This window comes from Pogona vitticeps, chromosome 1 (genome assembly GCF_051106095.1).
Source record: "Pogona vitticeps strain Pit_001003342236 chromosome 1, PviZW2.1, whole genome shotgun sequence".
NCBI classification, from domain to species: Eukaryota; Metazoa; Chordata; class Lepidosauria; order Squamata; family Agamidae; genus Pogona; species Pogona vitticeps.
In genome coordinates this window covers 340,633,239-340,654,084 of record NC_135783.1, presented here as the reverse complement: position 1 = coordinate 340,654,084, position 20,846 = coordinate 340,633,239, and the positions used below count along the sequence as shown (strand labels likewise).

At 39.9% G+C, this 20,846-nt stretch overlaps 1 protein-coding gene across 12 annotated transcripts in view; it reads left to right on the top strand.

Moving 5' to 3' along the window:
- The window catches only part of CDC42BPB (CDC42 binding protein kinase beta), a 155,452-nt gene that overhangs the window by 41,134 nt on the left and 93,472 nt on the right, over positions 1 to 20,846 (top strand). For all 12 annotated transcript variants that reach the window (XR_013540840.1, XR_013540838.1, XR_013540839.1 and 9 more), the window contains exons 3-5: positions 3,606 to 3,689; positions 9,435 to 9,530; positions 15,262 to 15,410. Coding sequence is in view for 9 of the 12 variants with exons in the window: in XM_020793632.3 (XP_020649291.3) it covers positions 3,606 to 3,689; positions 9,435 to 9,530; positions 15,262 to 15,410 (329 nt within the window). In the remaining 3 variants the exon portion in view is untranslated. The remainder of the gene's footprint in view (positions 1 to 3,605; positions 3,690 to 9,434; positions 9,531 to 15,261; positions 15,411 to 20,846) is intronic.

Sequence of the window (20,846 nt, the reverse complement as noted above, 5' to 3'; positions counted from 1 at the left end):
ATCTGTAGAAGGGCCTTGAATTCAGTTAAGAACGTTCTTTTTGCTTCACAGTGCTTTGTGGATGGTGTTGCTGTTTTCTCCTAATTTCCTGGCGCCCTCCATCTTGGATCACAGAACTTGGATTCTTTGCCTTTTTTTCTTCATATTTGGGAGATTTTTTTCCTGATTTTTTTTTCAGATTAGTTTTGGTGCTGCAAGGTAGATTGCCTGTGCCTTTTGGGGATTATATTTTGGATTTTTCCCCCCAAATTCTTTATGGAATTTTGCCTGCCTTTTTGGTTCTTCTCTTAATTAAATCATTTTGCTACTGCCTGGGCCTTTAAGCCTGCTGAACTCAAAGAAGAGAAGCAACAAGTTCCACATATTCTTGAAGTTTTGGTTTGAGGGAAACTTGACAAATTTTTTTATTTTTATTTTTCCTTGTTTCCTTGCTTTTTATTTTGGGGAGAAGGGGCTGTGTGTGCACGTATTTTGTTTAAATTTTGCTATTCCCCCCCCCCCACCATGTTGGAGGGGTGCCCTCTCTGATAATTACTTTCAAATTATTATTTGGTTAATTTAATGTATTGCTTTATAGGTATATATTTTAGTGGGCTTTTTGGATAATTCTTTTTTCCATGTACTTTTGTCTGCTTTTGGAGTAGATAGATTATCTGTTGGTTTGCCTATGCTTTTTCGAAATACCTTTTGAAGGTATTGAGGGTAAAAAATCAGGATTTTTTTAAAAAAAATACCTTTTGAGGGTTCTTGGAGCTTTTGGAGTGGCAGAAACCCAAAATGAAAGAACCTGAAAAAGGTTTTCCTTTTTATGTTAAATGAAAGAACTGGTACACAAAAAAAAAAACATAGACAAGCATACTAAAACAAGAAAACTAAAGAGGCAACTCCCACTCCCAAAACATCTCAGTGAAAGGAATGTGACATTTTTCACCGAGCACATCTCAAATGGTTTCAAATTACAAGAAAGGGTGTTCAGCCTGAACGTTGGTACAGTGGTGCCTCGACTTACGACCACAATCTGTTCCAGAAGATGGACGTAACTCAAAATGGTTGTAAATCGAAGCACCATTTCCCATTGAAATGCACTAGAACACGATTAATCCATTCTTGGGGGGGGGGGGGGACAGACAAACAAAAAACACCCCGCACAGCAAGCCCCATCCAAAGGTGCTGGGGCTTTGAAAAAAAAAAACAAATAAACAACACAACAAGCCCCATCGAAAGGCGCTGGGGCTTTAAAAAATACTCCCAAAATAAACAACATAGCAAGCCCCATCGGAAGGCGCTGAGGCTGAAAAAATAAATGCACCAAAACACACAAAAAATAACAGCACAGAAATATAACCTCCCCAGCCCAAACCCACCCTGCAAAACCCTGTAAATTTACTTACTCAGAACCAGAAAGCAGCACCAGGCAGTCTGAAGCCTCCTCCCAGGCACACACTCTAAGCATTGGGCCGAAAGAGCTACAAAGAAGCTCTTTGGCGACCAACAGTTAACCCTCTAAGTTAAATTCCCTGCCTTTTTCCCCTGCCTCTTTTGATTGCAACTCGAAGCTCCAGCTGCAAGTCGAATCAAAATTTTGCAGCCGGAGCTGGTCGTGACTAGAAATGGTTGTATGTTGGGATGGTCGTAAGTCAAGGCACCACTGTAGGAGCTAATCAGCAGTGTAATGGCTGCTTTGGAGAGTGGTGGGGTCTTCTTCATTGGGTTATAAACAAAGGCTAGATGGCCACCTCTCAGGGATGCTTTAGCTGTGGATTTCCCACTTTGGTAAGAGGTTGGATTCAGTGATGCTTGAGTTTCTCTGATTCTGAGATTCAAGACAGGTGCATGCTCATTTTCAAAATCTCTCTCTTTTCCTCTCTTTGGAAATCAAAATAATGTAAAATTTCACAAGATTTGCTTGCTTGTTTGTTTAAAATATTTTTATCCTGCTTTTCTCCTTAAAAAGAACCCAAGGCAACTAAAGATAGATCAGCTTGCTTCTGACTATATGCTAACACCAGCCCAAAATTGGCCCAAATTCTTACGCTACTGGTCTTTAGAAAGTGTCACTGGTTTACTCAGCTGATTTCTAGAAAATGCAATCAGCTCTCAAAATGTGGTTTGCTAATTAAAGATGCCAACACTCACAGCAGTATTAGTTTTGTTTTCAGCACTATAGATTTGAAAGTGATAGGAGGAATATAATCTCTGAAACCCTATTTAATTTAGAGATAAATTTGGAGATCCCTTCCAGCATCCTCTTAAGATGTTCCCCCGAGGCAGAATATTAATAGTATTTACAGTGTTATGGAATGTCGGGAGTTGACTGTTTATCTAGCCTAAGGTGGTCTGTTCTTGACTTGAACCAGCTCTCCAGCTTCCCTACTAGCATTTATTTTGCTAACCGATACTGTACTCTTAACTGAAGATGTCAGGAAATTGAGATATGCAAGTTGAATGTTTTGTATTTCCCAGATCCATAATAATTTCAGGCCAGTAATCTTAACTATACTGGACAAGTAAAGATATAAACAAAGTGTTCTGGATGCTTTTCCTGTTTAGTATGAGCAGCAGCAAAAGTGGGAGAGAGCCTTTGCCTCATTTTGCTCTCCAGGCAGTCAAAATGAGGAAAACCTAAATAAAGGAAATCTAGAAAGAAGCCCAAGTCTGTGAAATCAGTATTTACTGATATTTGGGGGCTCCCCTTAGGGCTACTTTGAGTACCTTAGTCAGCTGTAGCCTATTCTTGTCATATACACTGAATTAATTAAGGTGCAAAGTTATGAATGTAAACATCACTCTTATTCTAGTTGAATGACTCTGGAGTTGCATCTATGTATTTATGCTCCAATTGTTAGTCCAGATTAATTGCTAAATGTCCTGTGCAAACACAGCTGGAAAAAATCCTAAAGATTTAAAAATACTTAAAGACTGATGTTGATAGCTAAGAATGTTCAATATTTAACATTACATTTGATGAAAGAAGATGAAAGCCATTATTTAACATCGTTTTTAATTATTCAGGTTATGTATAGGGGATATGCTAACATGAAATTTAGCAGTGGTATGAGATACCTCCCATTTTTATTCTCATGTAATTTTTATACAAATGTATTTCAGATCTGGTTAATTTGGTATGTTTCCAACTGGTTTCTGGAGTGGCAGAAACATAAAACATTGTTTTATTTTTTTTAAAAAAAAAACCCTTGTAGGAACTTCTAGAAAACGTCTCCTCCTCCTGCTCCTCCTCCTCCTTTTTTTTCTCTTTTGGCAGTTGCCATGGTGAAAAATCTCTTTGGCTAGGTGCATGGTATACAAATACTGCTTATTCTGGTAAATATTACACAGAATATATAAAAAAACTTCCCAGTGTTTAATAGTGAATATTAGAACAGGCATGGTCAGTTGTTTTCATTGATTGTTTATGTTGCCCTTACTAGTCCTCCATTAGTACACATTGGTGATCAATGCCGTACTGAAGTAGTTTTCATTTCTATATCATAATATGAACCAAATTTTATATTCATATTTTAATGTGTTTGCTTGAGCAGGGTTTTAATGTTAGTTATGAGCATTCCATCCAAAATCATAACATTTCATTTTTTAAAAAATTCTAGGTTGCAGTTGTTAAAATGAAGAGCACAGAGCGCATTTATGCAATGAAAATCCTAAATAAGTGGGAAATGCTTAAAAGGGCAGAGGTAAGTCCAGTGTTTCCAATTCAGATTTTTTAAAAGAAATGGCATTAAAGAAAATCACAGTGAACTTCTGCCAGATTAAAAAGAATTACTGCATGAGCATATAGGAGCTTCAATTTTCCCCCTACCCCAGAGTGAGCGGCTTTAATGCAATCAAGTCTGACAGTCCCTTCCAGGCATCTGTTGTTCACGGCATTACTGTGTACAGTATTTGTTTTACCAGACAGTCTGCCCTAGTTTTTTTTTACCATAAATTATATTGGCCAGATTTTTGTTTACTATTACAAGTTAAGGGAAGCTTCATATTTCCGTTGCAGTGGCATGCACATCAATATGAAAAAGACATTATTTCAGACAAAGAGTAAATGTTTATGCTTTTGAAAGTCAATTCTTCAAGGAAGGTATTTAATGGGTGCTAGTGGTAGGAATTTTGTTCCTAAAAGATGAATAAATTGGCGAGAAGGTGATTAGAAAATAAACTGCTAAAGTGTTGTTGATTCATCCTTAAATGTGCTCAACCATAATGTTTCAGCAATAGATGTTTCATGTGCCTTTTAAAGATAAAGGTGTAATATGATAATAGATTATTAATCATGGAAGATATAAAGCAACAAACACACTGGCAAAATAATCAGACTGTGTTGGTCTCTAGAGTCATGGTTTTTGTTCCTTTGAAACAGAGAAACATTCTGGTTTGCCATTAGAAATCTGCTTCTCCCAAATTCAAAGCTGTATTGTATGTGTTAGTATAAAATTCTTGACACTGCTTCCTTCCCTCCCACATGTGACTTGTTTTGCTCTTTTCTAAGAAGCAAATGTCAGTTCTTGTTGTGATGGAGAATTCTTTTACACAAGCCAGATATTAAAGTAGCCTGTTTCTAGACTCCCAGGACACAGTATCTCTTCATTTTTTACTATGTTGAGTAGCCGACACAGTATCTCTTCATTTTTTACTATGTTGAGTAGCCCGCCCATAGTTTTGGCAAGATAGGTAGATTTTATGAGGTAGCCTTCTCTGTGGTAGCACCCTGATTTGGAATATCCCCCTGAAGAAGATAGAACTTGATACTGACCTTGCTTTGTTTTCACACCAAATCAAAGCATTCCTTTTTGCCAAGACATTTTGACATCTCTATGGGACCCAAGAGAGAGAACTTGATTAAATCCTTTTTTGTTTACTTCTAAAGTATATGGTAGAAATGGGGGATAATATAATTTACATTTTAAACTAACTGTGATTTGATTAGTCATCATAGACAATCAGCTCATTAGGAAAGGTTCAGGAGAAATTGTGACACTCATTCTGTAGTTCCTGCTGGTTACATATACACAACATAATTGATTTGAAGCTTTGTGAAGCGATTTCTGATTGGGATCTTTACCATATAGACCTGTGGTTCCCAACCTTGGGTCTCCACATGTTCTTGAACTAAAACTCTCAGAAGCCTTCACCACTAGCTATGCTGGCCAGGATTTCTGAGAGTTGTAAAAGTTTAGTCTTATTTCATATCCTTGTCCAGCAGTTGGACCATAGGAAAGACTGGTTGAGCTGACCTCAAGATAGCAGTTTTAAATATGGAACAGAACAAATGCCAAGAAAAGCAGATATATTATGTCTCTGGACTTCTCAAGAAAAAAAGTATTAAATCTGTTCCATGGATGTCTTTCATTTAGACACCTTGAACAATATTCATCATGCTGTTTATGGATTCTTGTAGCAAATGGAAATATAATTTTTTTTGCAACAATTTGGGGCCTGTGAGAGGCTGTGTTTATGTTGTGAAGATAAAGGACTGGGAATCCGTCTTGTCATTCCAAAAAATGTCATAGCTGTGCCAGGAAACATCCCCTGTTTTAGGACACTATTTTTCTGTTGCAAATTAGCTGATAGCATCAGAAAAGTTTAGAATAAAATATAGGACAGTTCAGGATCATCAACAATTGAAAGACTTACCAACATCGAAAATAATTCAGTACAGTGGTGCCTTGCTTAACGATGATAATCCATTCCAGGAAAATCGCTGTTAAGCGAAAACATCGTAAAGCGAAATTAAAAACCGCATTGAAACGCATTGAAACCTGTTCAGTGTGTTCTAGTGGGGTAAAAACTCACCGTCCAGTGAAGATCCTCCATACGGCGGCCATTTTCACTGCCTGTATAGCGAGGAATCCGTCCCTAAACACAGCAGGGAGCCATTTTAATTAGCTGGCGGCCATTTTGAAATCGCCGATCAGCTGTTAGAAAAACATCATTATGCGAAGAATCGGTTCCCGAAGCAGGGAACCGATCATCGCAAAGCGAAATCCCCCCATTTAGACCATCGTTTTGCGATCGCAATTGATCATCATTAATGATGATCGCAAAAGATCATCATTAAGCGGATTCATCGTAATGTGGGGCAATAGTAAAGCGAGGCACCACTGTAGCTGCTGAGTTCTCAGTCTTGATGAATAGCTTCCTATCAGCAGCATCACTCTGGTGCTATAATATAGTCCTTATACAGTGCTCAGAAATGCTGGGTTACTGGCTAGGTCAATAAGAAACCATTTAGCCTTGAAACTGAGGCATTTAGAATTTAAGTGGGGTTGCATATGTTTACCTCTTTGTATTGTGTTCCTGAGAGTTTAAGTTGGAAATAGGCTTTTTGATGCTAAAGATGGCCATTTTGATATACATGCTAAACTTACTCTACATTTGGGTGTTGACTTTCTTCACATCATCTAAAACACTGGTTCTTAACCTTGGGTTACTCAGGAGTTTTGGACTGCAACTCCCAGAAGCCTTCACCACCAAATGTGCTGGCTGGGGTTTCTGGGAGTTGCAGTTCAAAAACATCCAAGTAACAGAGGTTAAGAACCTAGGATCTAAAATATCATACCCGGCTGGATAGCTCAGTGCTTTAGGTGCTTGACTACATTGCTAGCCAGCCAGACTGTGTGGCCTTTAGCAAGCTGCACAATCCCGGGATGCCCCCAGAAGAAGGGAATGGTAAATTATTCTGAGCATTCTCTACCTGGAAACCCCTGAAAAAGGGTTGCCATGAGTCAGAATTGGCTTGACAGCACATTATTATTATTATTATTATTATTATTGTTGTTGTTGTTGTTGTTGTTGTTGTTGTTATTGTTATTGTTATTGTTATTGTTATTGTTATTGTTATTGTTATTGTTATTGTTATTATATCACAGAAGATTGGACAAGCTTTTTAGTTTTCCTGCATTCCTCATGAGGCTAGGTGGTAATAAAAAACAGGGAGTAGTTAAAAAAAATATCTCAAAATAGAGATGGCAGAATTAGACACTGGTAGATACTGGAGGTACCAGATTGCACCTCGTATTTGGGGACATGGAAGCAATTGGTGACCACTGTCTGATAACATAAACTGGCTGTGTTTTACCCTTCTTTCTTACAGCCTATACAGGCTCTGCTTTTTATAGGTTAGAGTCCTGCATAGCACGATTAATTAATATTGTAGGAAGTGCTTTTTAATTAATTAATTAATTAATTAATTAATTAATATCCCGCCCATCTGGTATATTCTACCACTCTGGGCGGCTAACAATAGACATATATACAGTTAAAATAATATAAATCCATTCGCATCATCAATAACGAAACATTCAAAAAATAATAAATAATAAAGAGAAGAAAGAAAGGAAAAAGAGAGGAAGTTACATGCTGACAGGAGGGAAGGCCTGGATGTAAAGCCATGTTTTAAATTGTATTTTAAATGTACCCAGCATAGGGGCTGCACGGATCTCAGGAGGAACATTGTTCCAAAGGCGAGGAGCCACCGCCAAGAAGGCCCGGCTACGAGTCTTTTCCCTCTGGGCCTCCCTCGGCGTCAGGCTCCTCAGCCTCACCTCCTGGCTCGCGCGGGTGATCTGGGTAGATCTTTTTGGGAGGAGGCGTTCCGCCAAATATTGAGGTCCCAAACCATTTAGGGCCTTATAAGTGAGCATTAGAACTTTGAAGTCAATGCGGAAACGGATGAGCAGCCAATGCAGCCTGGCCAGAATAGGAGAGATGTGCTGGTGTTTTCTCACTCCAGTGAGGAGTCTGGCCGCTGCATTCTGCACCATCTGAAGTTTCCACATCAGCCTCAAAGGCAGCCCCACGTAGAGCGCGTTGCAGTGGTCTAATCTTGAGATTACGAGCGCATGCACCAAGGTAGTGAGCGCCCCCATGTCAAGGTAGGGCCGCAGCCGGGCTATCCGCCAAAGGTGGAAAAAGGCGGTATGGACAACCGACGCCACCTGCATTTCCATGGTGAGCATCAGGTCCAGGTGTACGGCCAAGCTGCGGACTCCACTCTTCGGAGCCAGGGCCACCCCCCCCCAAACGAGAGAGAGCCACCCAGGCCACCAGCCACAGGGACCCCCACCCTCAGAACTTCCGTCTTGTCCGGGTTCAGCCTCAGCCCATTCTCCTGCATCCATTGCAGTACAGTTCCCAGGCAGCGCTGAAGGGACAGGACGGCATCACCTGCAGTTGGTAAAAAGGAGATATAGAGCTGGGTGTCATCAGCATACTGTTAACACGACGCTCCACATCCCCTGATGACGCCAGCCAGCGGCCTCATATAGATGTTGAACAGCCAATTAGGATTTTTGTACAGTCCTAATTGGCTTCCTCCCCATTCCTCCCCAGACTCGACTCTAAAGTGGTGAGAGCCTTTTAAAAGCTTAGTACATCCTGGTTGGATATAAGGGGGAGAGAATTAGGGTCATGGGGTGTATTCCAAAGTATAATTCTCCTTTCCAGGGTACCATCACCTGCTGGCTTGGACTGCCCTACCCCCACCCTCCAGCTGTCATCCTTAAGATGTCTTGTCTCCTGGAGGGCAATTAGTATACTGAGTCTTCAGCAGGCTATATTTGGGGGCAGGGGGAGGGTTTACAGCAGTTAATATTTTTAGCATAGTATCTAAGAAGTTCTGTTCTCCCAGAAACTGTCAGTGGATGGCCCTGTTTTCTGCCTAGCAGTTAAACAGAGAACCAAATTCGGTATGAGAAGAAATGAAAAGAGCACTTACAACAAAATATTATAGTGTATTCCTAGCTCATCAGAGGAGTGCTCCTGTTAGCTCTAGCCAGTTTACTGTTTTAATTTAAAACTGTCTTCTAAGCTGTCTTGGGTATCTGAATTGGGAGACTGACCTCCATGTTATTAGATTTCAATTTATTTTACTCCTTCCATTTCCCCACTACAACCTGTTATTTTTGCAGCATCTATTTAAAAAATAAAGAGAGCTGATAATTGCCACAATCTCCCAGATTTCTGGGTCACCAATGTTAAAAAGCATTGGAGACGTGAACCTCTCCAATGCCACATGAGCCATTGCTTCCACAGCCGTCTCTCTAAACTGCCTTCTTGACTTGCCCTTCTGGAATGAAAACTGCTTCATTTTTTTAAATACAACTGGAATGTCAGTCAGTAGCTTTCAGTTTTAAATGTGTTGAACAGAGAGAATTGTTAGTTCTTGTAAAATTGAACTATATATAAGAGATTCCAGTTCTGTTGCATGTTCTGTCCCCCAAACTGGCTTGAAATGTAGTTCTAATAACTTGCATTTTGTTTTGTTCCTTGGTGTAGGTACTGGTTTATTGCAGAAATAGTGTGAATGTTTTTAAAGCTGTAAATAATATTAAAATAACATACCTTTTGAATAACAATTATTAAAAACAAAGTATTTTGCAAAAGTAAATCAAGTGTTTCAACAACTCTTTTTCTCATTTAATTTCTAGACAGCTTGTTTCCGAGAAGAAAGGGATGTTTTGGTGAATGGTGACTGCCAGTGGATTACTACATTGCACTATGCCTTTCAGGATGAAAACTATTTGGTATGTAGGAACAGTGAGCCCTTAAAGATTTCAGTTGGAAACTTTTGAGAATTTAGAGCATTATTTACTTAACCGTTGGTTCTTTTATTTTTCTCTAAAGATATGTTGATTTGCTATTAAATTAGAGTTAATATAATTAGATGAATAATCATATAGCTGAATGTTTTTTTGTAATAATTTACCTTGACTCAGTAGCCATTTTATTTTTATAAATAAAACCCCAAGACTGCTGCTAAATGGTCAGCTTAAAGCTCCTGAGTGCTTGCAGAAATGGAATAATAAGTTTTTAGTAAAACCATCTTTATAATACAGACCTATGCATGTCTAATCAGAAATAAATCTTTGCAGTTTCAGCAGGGCTTATTTTCATTTCAAAATACATAAAGTTATAGCCTAAATGTACATATGTTGGAGTTCCTAGAGTATTGCTGGTCAACAAGAGAGAAGCCACCATACTTTTGAAGGGTTCTTAACAGGAAGGAGACAAAAAGAAGTGGTTTTGTTGTAGATTGATTGACTTCGTTTTTTAAAGAGGTTAGTTCTGCACAGTTCAAGCCATGTAGAACAGAAGCAGTTCTAAGGACTTCAATGTAAATTGTGATTGGTAGATAGATAACTAAGGACTGTCTTTGTTCTCCCTTTCAATTTTTTAAAGTTACATTTTCAAGCCCAAATTAATTCACTTCCTCATTATTGTATTGTTTATTTTGTGATTTGAGTCAGAGCCTTAATAGCTAATAACTTGATTAGGTGATCATATTCTGCTTCATATTTCTTATTTATTAACTTATGTGGAATTTTAGAGAATAGAACTGGTAAAACCACTCTTTAAATATTTCACTTACCTTGAAAGCCCTATTAGGGTTGGTATAGGTTGATACCAACTTGACTGTTTATTTATTAATTAATTAAATGTATATCCCGCCTATCTAGACCAACCAAAGTCTGTTCTGGGCGGCTAACAATAATAGGTAAAAGTAAACACAATACAATAAAATAAAAAGAACAGTAATAATATAGTTCAAGATGGCAAAAAATAATCAAGTAATGACAAGAGGGAAAGCCTGCCTAAAGAGCCAGGTCTTAAGATTGCTCTTCAAAACACCCAGCGAGGGAGCCAGACAGATCTCTGGGGGCAGACTGTTCCACAGGCGACAGGCCACTGCCGAGAAAGCCCGGATTCTTGTTCTGTCTCTCTGGGCCTCCCTCGGTGTTAGGCCCCTCAGCCACCCTTCTTGGCTGGAACGGATGATTCAGGTAGATCTAGGTGGAAGGAGGCGTTCCGCTAGATATCGAGGTCCTAAACCGTTTAGGGCTTTATATGTCGTCATTAACACCTTGGAATCAATGCAGAAACAAATGGGCAGCCAATGGGAGAAATACAGTGGTCACTATCCGGATTCGTCGCTATGCGGGGGGAAAACTCCATTTAATGCGTTCCTATTGGGGGAAAACTCACTGCTATGCGGGGAATCCTCCATCCGGCGTCCATTTTCGCCACCCGGTAAGCAAGGGCAGGGCGCGAAAACGCTGCGGGCGGCCATTTTGTTGACCCAGCTGCCATTTTGGAACCGCCGATCAGCTGTTCCCAAAACATCACAGTGTGAAGATCGGTAAGCGAACGCTTACCGATCATCGCAATGCGATGTTTTGCCTAATAAAACGTCGCAAAAACCACGTTGTTATGCGGATTTGCCGTTAAACGGTGCGTTCGTTAAGCGAGGCACCACTGTATGCTGATATTTTCTTACCCTAGTGAGAAGTATGGCCGCCGCATTCTGCACCATTTGCAACTTCCGCATTAATCTCAAAGTAGCCCCGCGTAGAGCGCATTACAGTAGTCTAATCTCGAGTTTACAAGCGCATTGACCAGAGTGGTTAGCGCCCCAACACCAAGATAGGGACGCAGCTGGGCAATCCGTCAGAGATGGAAATAGGCGGAATGGACCGCTTATGCTACCTTGGTTTCCATGGTGAGCGCCGGATCCAAATGGACCCCCAGACGGTGAACCTCACTCTTCGCAGTGAGAGTCATACCCCAAAAGAGAGGGAGTTTTCCAAACCACCAATGGCGGGGCCACCCACCCTCAGAACCTCCATCTTTTTTGGATTTAGCCTCAGTCCATTCTCCTGCATCCATTGCAGTACCGCCTCCAGGCAGCACTGAAGGGACGGAACGGCATCCACTGTGGTTGGAGAAAAGGAGATGTAGACCTGGGTATCATCATCGTACTGATGGCACGAAGCCCCACACCCCCTAATGACCCCACCCAGCGACCTCATGTAGATAATAAACAGCATTGGGGAGATACTTGAGCCCTCCAGAACCCCACGATTGAGACTCCACAGGGCTGATAAACTTTCTCCAAGCTGTACTGTCTGAGGACAGTCCTCCAAGAAGGATCGGAGTCAGGCAAGCACCAGGCCACCGATTTCCAACTCAGAGAGCCTCCCCAGGAGGATACCGTGGTCACCGGTATCGAAGGTGGCTGAGATATCGAGGAGGACCAACAGAGACATTTTGCCCCATCAGCCTCCCTCAACAGGTTAGCAAACAGGGCGACCAATGCCATTTCTGTACCGTGGCGCAGCCTGAAGCCCGACTGGAATGGATCCAGGGCATTGGTTTCATCCAAAAGGACCTTGAGCTGGTCAACCAGCACCCTCTCTACCACTTCGCTCAGGAAGGAAACATTGGCGACAGACCTATAATTGCCAGTGTCATCCGCTGCCAGACTTGGTTTCTTCCTGATGGGCCTAATGAGTGTCTCCTTGAGGGCAAGAGGAACCTTGCCCTCCTGGACAGACCCATTAATTATTGCCATGGCCCATTCAGTTGTTACAGGCCTGGCTGCTTTGATTAGCCAGGCTGCGCAAGGGTCAAGGGAGGTGGTGTTGGCACGATAACAATCAGGCACTTAGTCCACCATATCTGATGTCACAGGCTGAACGCAATTACATCTTGTCTGGCAAGGCAGAGCGCTGGACGTCTCTGCTTGATCTACAACACAGAATAGAGGAATTCTGTATATAGCAGTGATGGCGAACCTATGGTACGAGTGCCACATCTGCCACACAGAGCCCTCTCTGCAGGCATGCAAGCCATAAGTTGCGGGATTGCTACCCCCGGCAGCCAAACCTCAGGAGGTGGCTGCTAGCACCCCGACAGATGGCTGGCCAGGATCCAATGCAGCTGGCGGGGGGGTGGGCCCGACTGGAGGCAGATATGGAGTGGATCTGGAAGCACCTCCATTCCCAGGATTCCCCTTCCGCCGCCACTTCCGCTTCCACCATGGCCGGCTGTTTGTTTGTTTGTTTCAGTTTGGGTACTCAGGCTCAAAAAGGTTAGCAATCACTAATATATACCATAGTCTCTGTTTCTCTCTAGTGGCCAGTTCTGGAAACACATTTCTGAGGTTTTTTATTTAATATTTTCAGGCAGTCGATAACTGAAATGGCAGTCCTACTGTAATTTGTTATAGTGCTATCCAATACAATCTCAGTCTCAAGGAGTACATTTTTCTTTATGAGCCTGCCTGGGTGTTGATCATTGGGGAAGGCCTTTCTCTTAGTCCCTACCACCTTCACTGGTGTGTTTGGTGGTGACATGGCAGAGAAAGACCTTTCTCTTCAGACAGACTTTCCCTTAGTGACTGGCTTGTCTGAGAGGTGATTTTTTTTATTTTATGCCTTTTTGCTTTGTATGCATTTTGGTGTTGGTTTTGCCTACTGTTTTAGTGTAGTATTTTTTGAGTTGATTCTTTTATAATACTTGTTTATTTACTATTTTAGCTTTTAAACACGATCTTCTACTGATGTAAGCCAATTTGGGTCCTTTTAAAGGAGAAAGATGGGATTAAAAATCCAATTGTAATGATCTTTCCAATTATCCTAGGATTGGTTTATGGTGTTTTATGGCTTAAAATTTTGCATACCCCCTTGAGAAGCTTTACCCTTTAAAAGTAGTTTTAAAAGCTATTAAATGGAAGCAATGGATCTGTTTAGATAAATACATAAAATGATTGACCATCCATTTTTTTTTTGTGATGGCATGAGGCCATTCTCTCTTGTGACACAGCTTTGCTTTCAGTGTTTTAACCCTAAGTATTCCAGTTCCTGTTTTATGTAATTATACATATTAGTTTATTTTTTGAATAATGTTTGTACTAAGCCTGTGGTTTTGAGACAGAAATAAATGAGAAGATGCATCTGAGTGAATGTTTGTAATAAAATTGTTACATCCCCAAAAGCATTCATCAGTCTTGACTGAAAGGCCTGGAGTTCTTCCATGACAAGCAGTCATATCCATGGCTCTTGGCTGACCTACATTCTCAGGCAGCTTTCTCTTTTGAGTTCACTGCCTGTTAGCACTGAACTCAGTAAGCATCTAGCAGTGTCTCAGGACATCATTTCTTGAGCCTAAAGATACAGCCTTACTTCTAAGACCTTATTTTCATAGCAAAATATTGCTATTCCTTCTCCTAGAACCTATTTAATTTGATACTTTGTCAAATAAGTAGTAGCTAGCTTTTTTCTCTCGTGTCATTTTGAATTTCAGTTGTAAATCTGAAGGCAGATACGGTCATACTAATCTTTGTGAATCAGTCTTGGAAGCCCATTTAGCTTAAGAATGAAGTAAAAATGCAGTGAATACATGCATAATGAATAGACTACATCCAGCAGTTGCTATTGGCAGTTACAGCCAACTAAACCACTTTAGTGCACTATATATTTAACTGTAGTGATACCTTGTTGTTGTTGTTTAGTCGTTAAGTCGTGTCAACTCTTCGTGACCCCATGGACAAGAGCATGCCAGGCCCTCCTGTCTTCCACTGCCTTCCAGAGTTTGGTCAAATAGTGCTATCTTAATTTATGGCAATAACGACAGTGCATGCTGGGTTTCTGGTGATTTCCGAGTGAAGGTCTGACGAGCAGCAAATCTGATTATCTTTTACAGTGGTGCCTCACTTGATGATGTTAATTCGTTCCAGCGAAATCGCTGTAGAGTGAAAACATTGTCAAACGAAACAAAAAAACCATTGAAACCCATTGAAAACTGTCCAATGTGTTCCAATGGTCTGAATACCTGCTCGTCCAGCGAAGATCCTGCATACGGCGGCCATTTTCGGTGCCTGTAAAGCGAGGAATCCGTCCTAGAAAACAGTGGGGAGCCATTTTCTTCAGCCGGTGGCCATTTTGAAACCTGACGATCAGCTGTTTGCTGATCGTGGTAAAGCAAAAATCAGTTCCCGAAGCAGGGAACCAATCATCGCTAAGCAAAATTCCCCCATTTAAGCCATCGTTTTGCAATCGCAAAAGCGATAGCAAAAACATCAATGTAATGCGGATTCGTCGTAGAGCAGGGTAATCGTCCAGCGGGGCACGACTGTATATGGATTCCCTGTGGACATTACTTGGGGCCCTAAAACATACATATTTCCGTTTACCTTTGCTAATTCTTCCACAGGTTCATTTTTTGTGGATTATGTCACTGAAGCGACAGACTGTAAAGTAGCTTAAAATTTGCAACTAAACTGCATTTCATAATTAGTTTTAAAAATACCAGGGCACATTTAAAGACAGAAAGTCAGGAAAAAATTAGAACCTCTAGTTTCTACAAGCACATATTTTGTGCTGTATCTCCATAATTGCCGTATTTAATCAGTTATGACTTCATCCTGCATTGTTTTTTTTACTATATACTGTTTATCTGCCGCTTTTGTTTGTTCAGTACCTAGTAATGGACTACTATGTGGGTGGTGATTTGTTGACACTACTAAGCAAGTTTGAAGACAAGCTTCCTGAAGACATGGCCAGATTCTACATTGGTGAAATGGTTCTTGCTATACATTCAATTCACCAGCTACATTATGTGCACAGGTAAGACAATTGTCCTGCTCTTGGGAACCATACTAAAAATGTTATTGTGTGCAACCTACAAATATTGTTAATAAATAAAGTCAACACATTTAGAATATAATGGAAATACATGGGACCCGCAATAGCATTTTATTGCAGATGTCACAAAAATGGTAGAGACTTTGCAATTGTATCCTCAACACTTTGCAGAAGTGTCCCTATTGATGGCTCTTGACAACAAATGAAACCCACCTTCAGAATACTGCCAGTGATGGACAGTCTTGCAGAAACCTACAGCAGGGATGGGCAACAGGCAGTTCTCCAAATGCCGTCTTCTGTAGCTTCCAGCAGCCATTGCCAGTATAGCCAGTGGTAAAGGAATGGAGTTCTGTTGTTTAGCAATATCTGAAGTGATGAATGTTGTCTACTTCTGTATAGAATCTTACATGTGCATGTCACAATTAGGTTGGTTGCAAACTTGGCCTCTGTGCTCCTCTCCCAAGGCATTGTGGTTTACTAAACCATAGTAAGATGGCGTGGTATTTCTGAAGTTGAAACCATGCTCACTGCTGGTTGGGGAATGTCACTGTGCAGCAGAAGTGGACAAAACACTTGTGAAATTGGCTTTGGAATGTAGTTAGCAAGAAGAGTAGTTCACTTCCTGCTGAGGAGGGAAATTATTAATTTAATTAATTTTATCTTCAGCAAGGCTTTTTCCTCAGTTACTGGATGCCTAAGGGAGAGGCTATTATTTTGTTGATGTATTGTTTTCCCCTTTCAATTTTTATATTGTTTTAATATTGTAAGCTGACGTGGGTCTTCTTGAGGAGAAAGGCAGGGTTATACGTATTTTAAATAAAATAAAATAAAATAAAATAAAATAAAATAAAATAAAGCAAGCTAGGTCCTCTCTTCCTTTTTGTATTTTTTTGGTCCAAGTGACACACAACATTTAGTTGTTCTTTGGGATCACTGAGTTATTTGGTCATTCAGCCTTGTTTTAGACTTCTGCTTTTTAGTCTTCTGCATACATATATAAGAAATAAGGGACTTTGGCATGGGTCTGTTGAACTTACCAATAGGGAGATATTTAGTTGTTTGGGACTACAGTTATTCCATGGAACTTGCAAGAAAATGTTACGATAGATGTCCAATCCTGGGAAGATTCCTCAGCTACAACCTTGAATTACGATTGACCTTGCTATTGGACTTCCATGAACCTCAGCACTTGCAGACATCACACATTCCTTCGCTACACCTCTGAAGATCAGTAGGAAAATTACTGTTGGGAATGAATGGGGAATATTTGGAATGCAGATAAAGATACTTAAAAAATCTTGCCAAAATGATCGCTCTTGCGCAGCAAAGAAAATCTGCCAATATGTAGAAGTAGCATTAGATTTTGGTGTCTTGGTGGTCTATGCAGTTGCTTCCTCATCATGTGTGCGTTTTCACTGTGCATTTTTGGTATTGTTTTGTTTTGTTTGTAGGGTTCGTTACTTCTTGTGTATTATAATGTTTCCTTGAGTATGCTTCAGTTAGCTTCACTGTTCTTTTGGGAGGCCCTGTTCCATTTCCAAATGTGTAATTATAGGGACAGCCCAGTTGGGGCAAGAATTGAAGTTAAGGATAAAAAACAGTTATCTAGCCTTATACAGAAATTTGCACAGGCCCAAGATTCAGTGCCATGGCTGTCTCCTGTAGAATGTTTTTAGCTTCCTTCTTGCCTCAGCAGTTCTTCTGACAGACATATGTAACAACATCATTAATTTGGTGTTTTGTTGTATTCTTACTTCCTAATGATCTATTCTGAGATTTATACTGAAAAGTATTAGGTATGTTTGAATAGATGTGCTCAATTCCAGAAACTTGCACACTAATGTGTATTGTATGCCCTCCTAACAAATATATCGGCTTCTGATTAATAAGAAACAGTAGAATAAATACAGTGGTGCCTTGAGGTATGAACTTAATTGGTTTCAGAAGATGGTCATAACTCAAGTTCGTCATAACTCATTTCCCATAGGAATACATTGAGACACAATTAATCTGTTCTGGCTGGAAAAAAAATCCACCCAAAAAAAACACACTGCAAGACCCATCGGAAACAGGATTAATCTGTTCCGGCCGGAAAAAAAACCACACACACAAGCCAAAAAACACTGCCACACCCATCTGAAATGCAATTAATCCATTCTGGCCAAGGTGGGGGGGGGGACACTGAAAAAAAAAAACACACTGCAAGACCCTTGGAAACACGATTAATCTATTTCAGTTGGGGGAAAAAACTCAGAAAAACAAAAAACACTGCAAGACCCAACTGAAACGCGATTAATCTGTTCCAGCTGGGGAAAAAAACAGCAAAAAAACCCCAAATACTGCAAAAACCATCACAGCACAGAAACATAAGCCTCCAGCCCAAACCCATGCTGCAAAACCCCATGCTCATTCAGAATAGACATTTTAAAAAGCAGAAAGCAGTACCAGGCAGTCCGAAGCCGCCTCCAAATGCGCACACTCTAACCGCTGGGACAGAGCTACAAAAAAAGCAGCTTCTTTGCCAACCAACGGTTAACAGTTTAAATTCCCCGCCTTTTCCCCCACCTTTTTATCTGGTCGTATATCAAAGCTCTGGTCACAAGTCAAAGCAAAATTTTGCGGCCAGAGGTGGTCGTAACTCGAATTGGTTGTAAGTCAAGGCACCACTGTACATAAATGACCAGAATGTTCTAAACTGGAGGGCAAACAATAAACAGTTCGCATAAATGTAACTAACAGGAAAATTGTGCATGATCACAACTGAGAATACGTAGGAAAACCTATGGGCCCACCCCTGGAATGTTAAATTATGGACAAAATTTTGTTGTTAATTACAGTAAGTCGCATTAATGTAGGCCCATTGGATCAGTGCAGATTTGGAAAGTCGAGTCCTCCATAAGTTCCATTGATTAAAATGGACTTATTGCTGTTGTTACATATTATACTAAAGTAAATCACAACTAGAATGGACCCATTTGAATCAGTGAAACCTACAGAGGAGTTGACTCAGTAAATTCTCACTGATCCAAAGAGCCTACTTTAGTGTGACTTACTATGCTAAGCAAAAGGACTCTGACTGCAGAGCCTGAGGTTGATAGTGTGATTCATGCTGTGCGTCCTTGATAGGGGCTGGACTTGGTTCCTGCTAGCTCTTCAGTTCTAAGATGATGATTCTTAAATACTGCTCAGAGCTTTTGACTGTTTGCCAGTGTAAAAATATAAAAATTAATAATGCAGAACTGAAGTGCTCTTGAACTTAGTTTGGTTGTCAGTTTGTTAACCCATTTTGACTGTTTCATTTTTGAAACAGCACCCATAATTAATAAACAAATAAATGAAATCAAATAGCATGGCTCCGGAATGTCAGCTTGCTTCATATAGCAATCTTTTAATGGGTCTCAGTGTATAATTACTACAGCAGGAAAATTTGGACACTATACTGTATTTATGAAAAATATTTGCATAGTTAGATGCTTCACAGCTTTTAAGGTCATCTGTTCGCAGGTATATGCATCCCAAGTACCATGTTCAGGGATTTTAAAATGCAATTTGCACATAGAGTAGAATCCACAGGGAATTGGTTCCTAACTCCCACATGGATGCTGGAAAATGTGGAAATAGCAAACAATTTACATAATGTAATCTCTGACTCCCTCTGGTGTTCTCTTCTGGTAAATATACTGTGGAAATGCATATACAGTAATTATGTATTTCTTGGGTTTAAAAAAATATTTTTAGGCAGCAGATAAGTGAATCAGTAGATATTGATCCCACCGATAGGAGGGGCCTACCGAACTGAGAGAGTATCTTAAGACCTAAACATGCTATATTTCATTTTACTTGTACACAAAGTACTGTATTTTTTGCACCATAAGACTCACTTTTTTCCCACAAAACAGGGGGGTGGAAAATCTGTGCATCTTATGGAGCGAAGAAAACAGATTATATTTTCCTGTTTTCTTCTCCTAAAAAATCGGTGCGTCTTATGGAAAGGTGTGTCTTATGGAGCGAAAAATACGGTATATGAAGTCCTCTGCAGCATGTTGTGATAGTTTAACTGTACTTACTAAAGTATAAGCTATGCTACTTTAGGCTTGTTTTTCTGTAAGCTTGTTTTAGTGCAGCCTAAGAGTGTAAAGCAATTTTAAATGAGTTTAATTTTCATTAGTTATACCTTCTAATGTAACCGTACCAGTCATTTTTTTGTGATTTGTGGAGTTAGCACATGGTATTTTTTCTTAGAAACTGTCTTTGCGTGGATTGAGTTGCCATGACAAATTGTAGGATCAATAATCCAACCTGCTGTTCAGTGGTTGCCTCTATTTTAGATTATTGTATAGGACAAATTTCCAAATTGAATGCATCAGATGTCTGGAAAAATCATTTTAGTAGGGTGGGAAGGGGTAGTTTGTGTTAGCAGATATTTAGACAGTTATAGTGTACTGCTAATTTCCACACTAAAGTGATGTCTATCTTGCTAGACATCATATGGCTTTTAATAACCTTTTTAAATTGCATCTGTCTCCTCAAGAAATCACATAAGGATGTTTGTCTTGTTTAGCACTAGATGGAAATTTTGCATATAAAGTCACATTTGTTAATAGTAGTAGTAGCAGGTACGTTATTGAAGAACTCGCACACCATTTTAGATAAACACAAATTAATAACGAAAACAACACCAAACATTCAGCTTGCAAAGAGTTAAAATCAAAAATATTAAGTTGTACAGTATATTCAATTTAGCTAGGAAATTTGTCATAATTAAATGAACTTCTGTTATTTCAGTAAAACCTCACTAGAGACAAAAACATTACATGACTCATCTGAATAGATACTTTTTCTTTATTTTTCCTGAGAGGCTGCCTTTACAGCTGAGAGAGCAACCCCACCTTTTTTTGATTAAGCAAGTGTGATGAAATGCCATCAGCAACATTTCAGAAGTAGAATTCCTTAACATAGCTGTCTAAGAATGCTGTTACCTGCTTAACTGCATTGTGTTTTACTGAGAAAGCTCCTATGGGCTCTTGGAGTTTCTTTTTACATGAATGGTGATTGAAGACATCATCTAAATGTGGAAAAACTTTAAAAGAAGTATTCCTGTTTTGAGGCTTTCCAATACTCGTAGTTAATCACCTTCCTTCCTCTTAAACTGTGAGAGGAAATCAAAGACAAAGTACGTTTTGTACACTTTTTATAGTTGGGTCACTCTTACAAGCACGTGTTCCAGAAGAACTTTTGGTAAACAGAAACAGTAAGAGAAATGCAGGAGAAATTTTGACCTCAGTGTAAGGTGAAAATTGATCGAGTCCAAGACATAACATCTTGGTTATTACAATGTTTCTTCAATTTGCTTAATAAATAATCCTGCACCATAATTTCTCATCTGATCTAAAGATTAATATATGATTAGGCATAAAA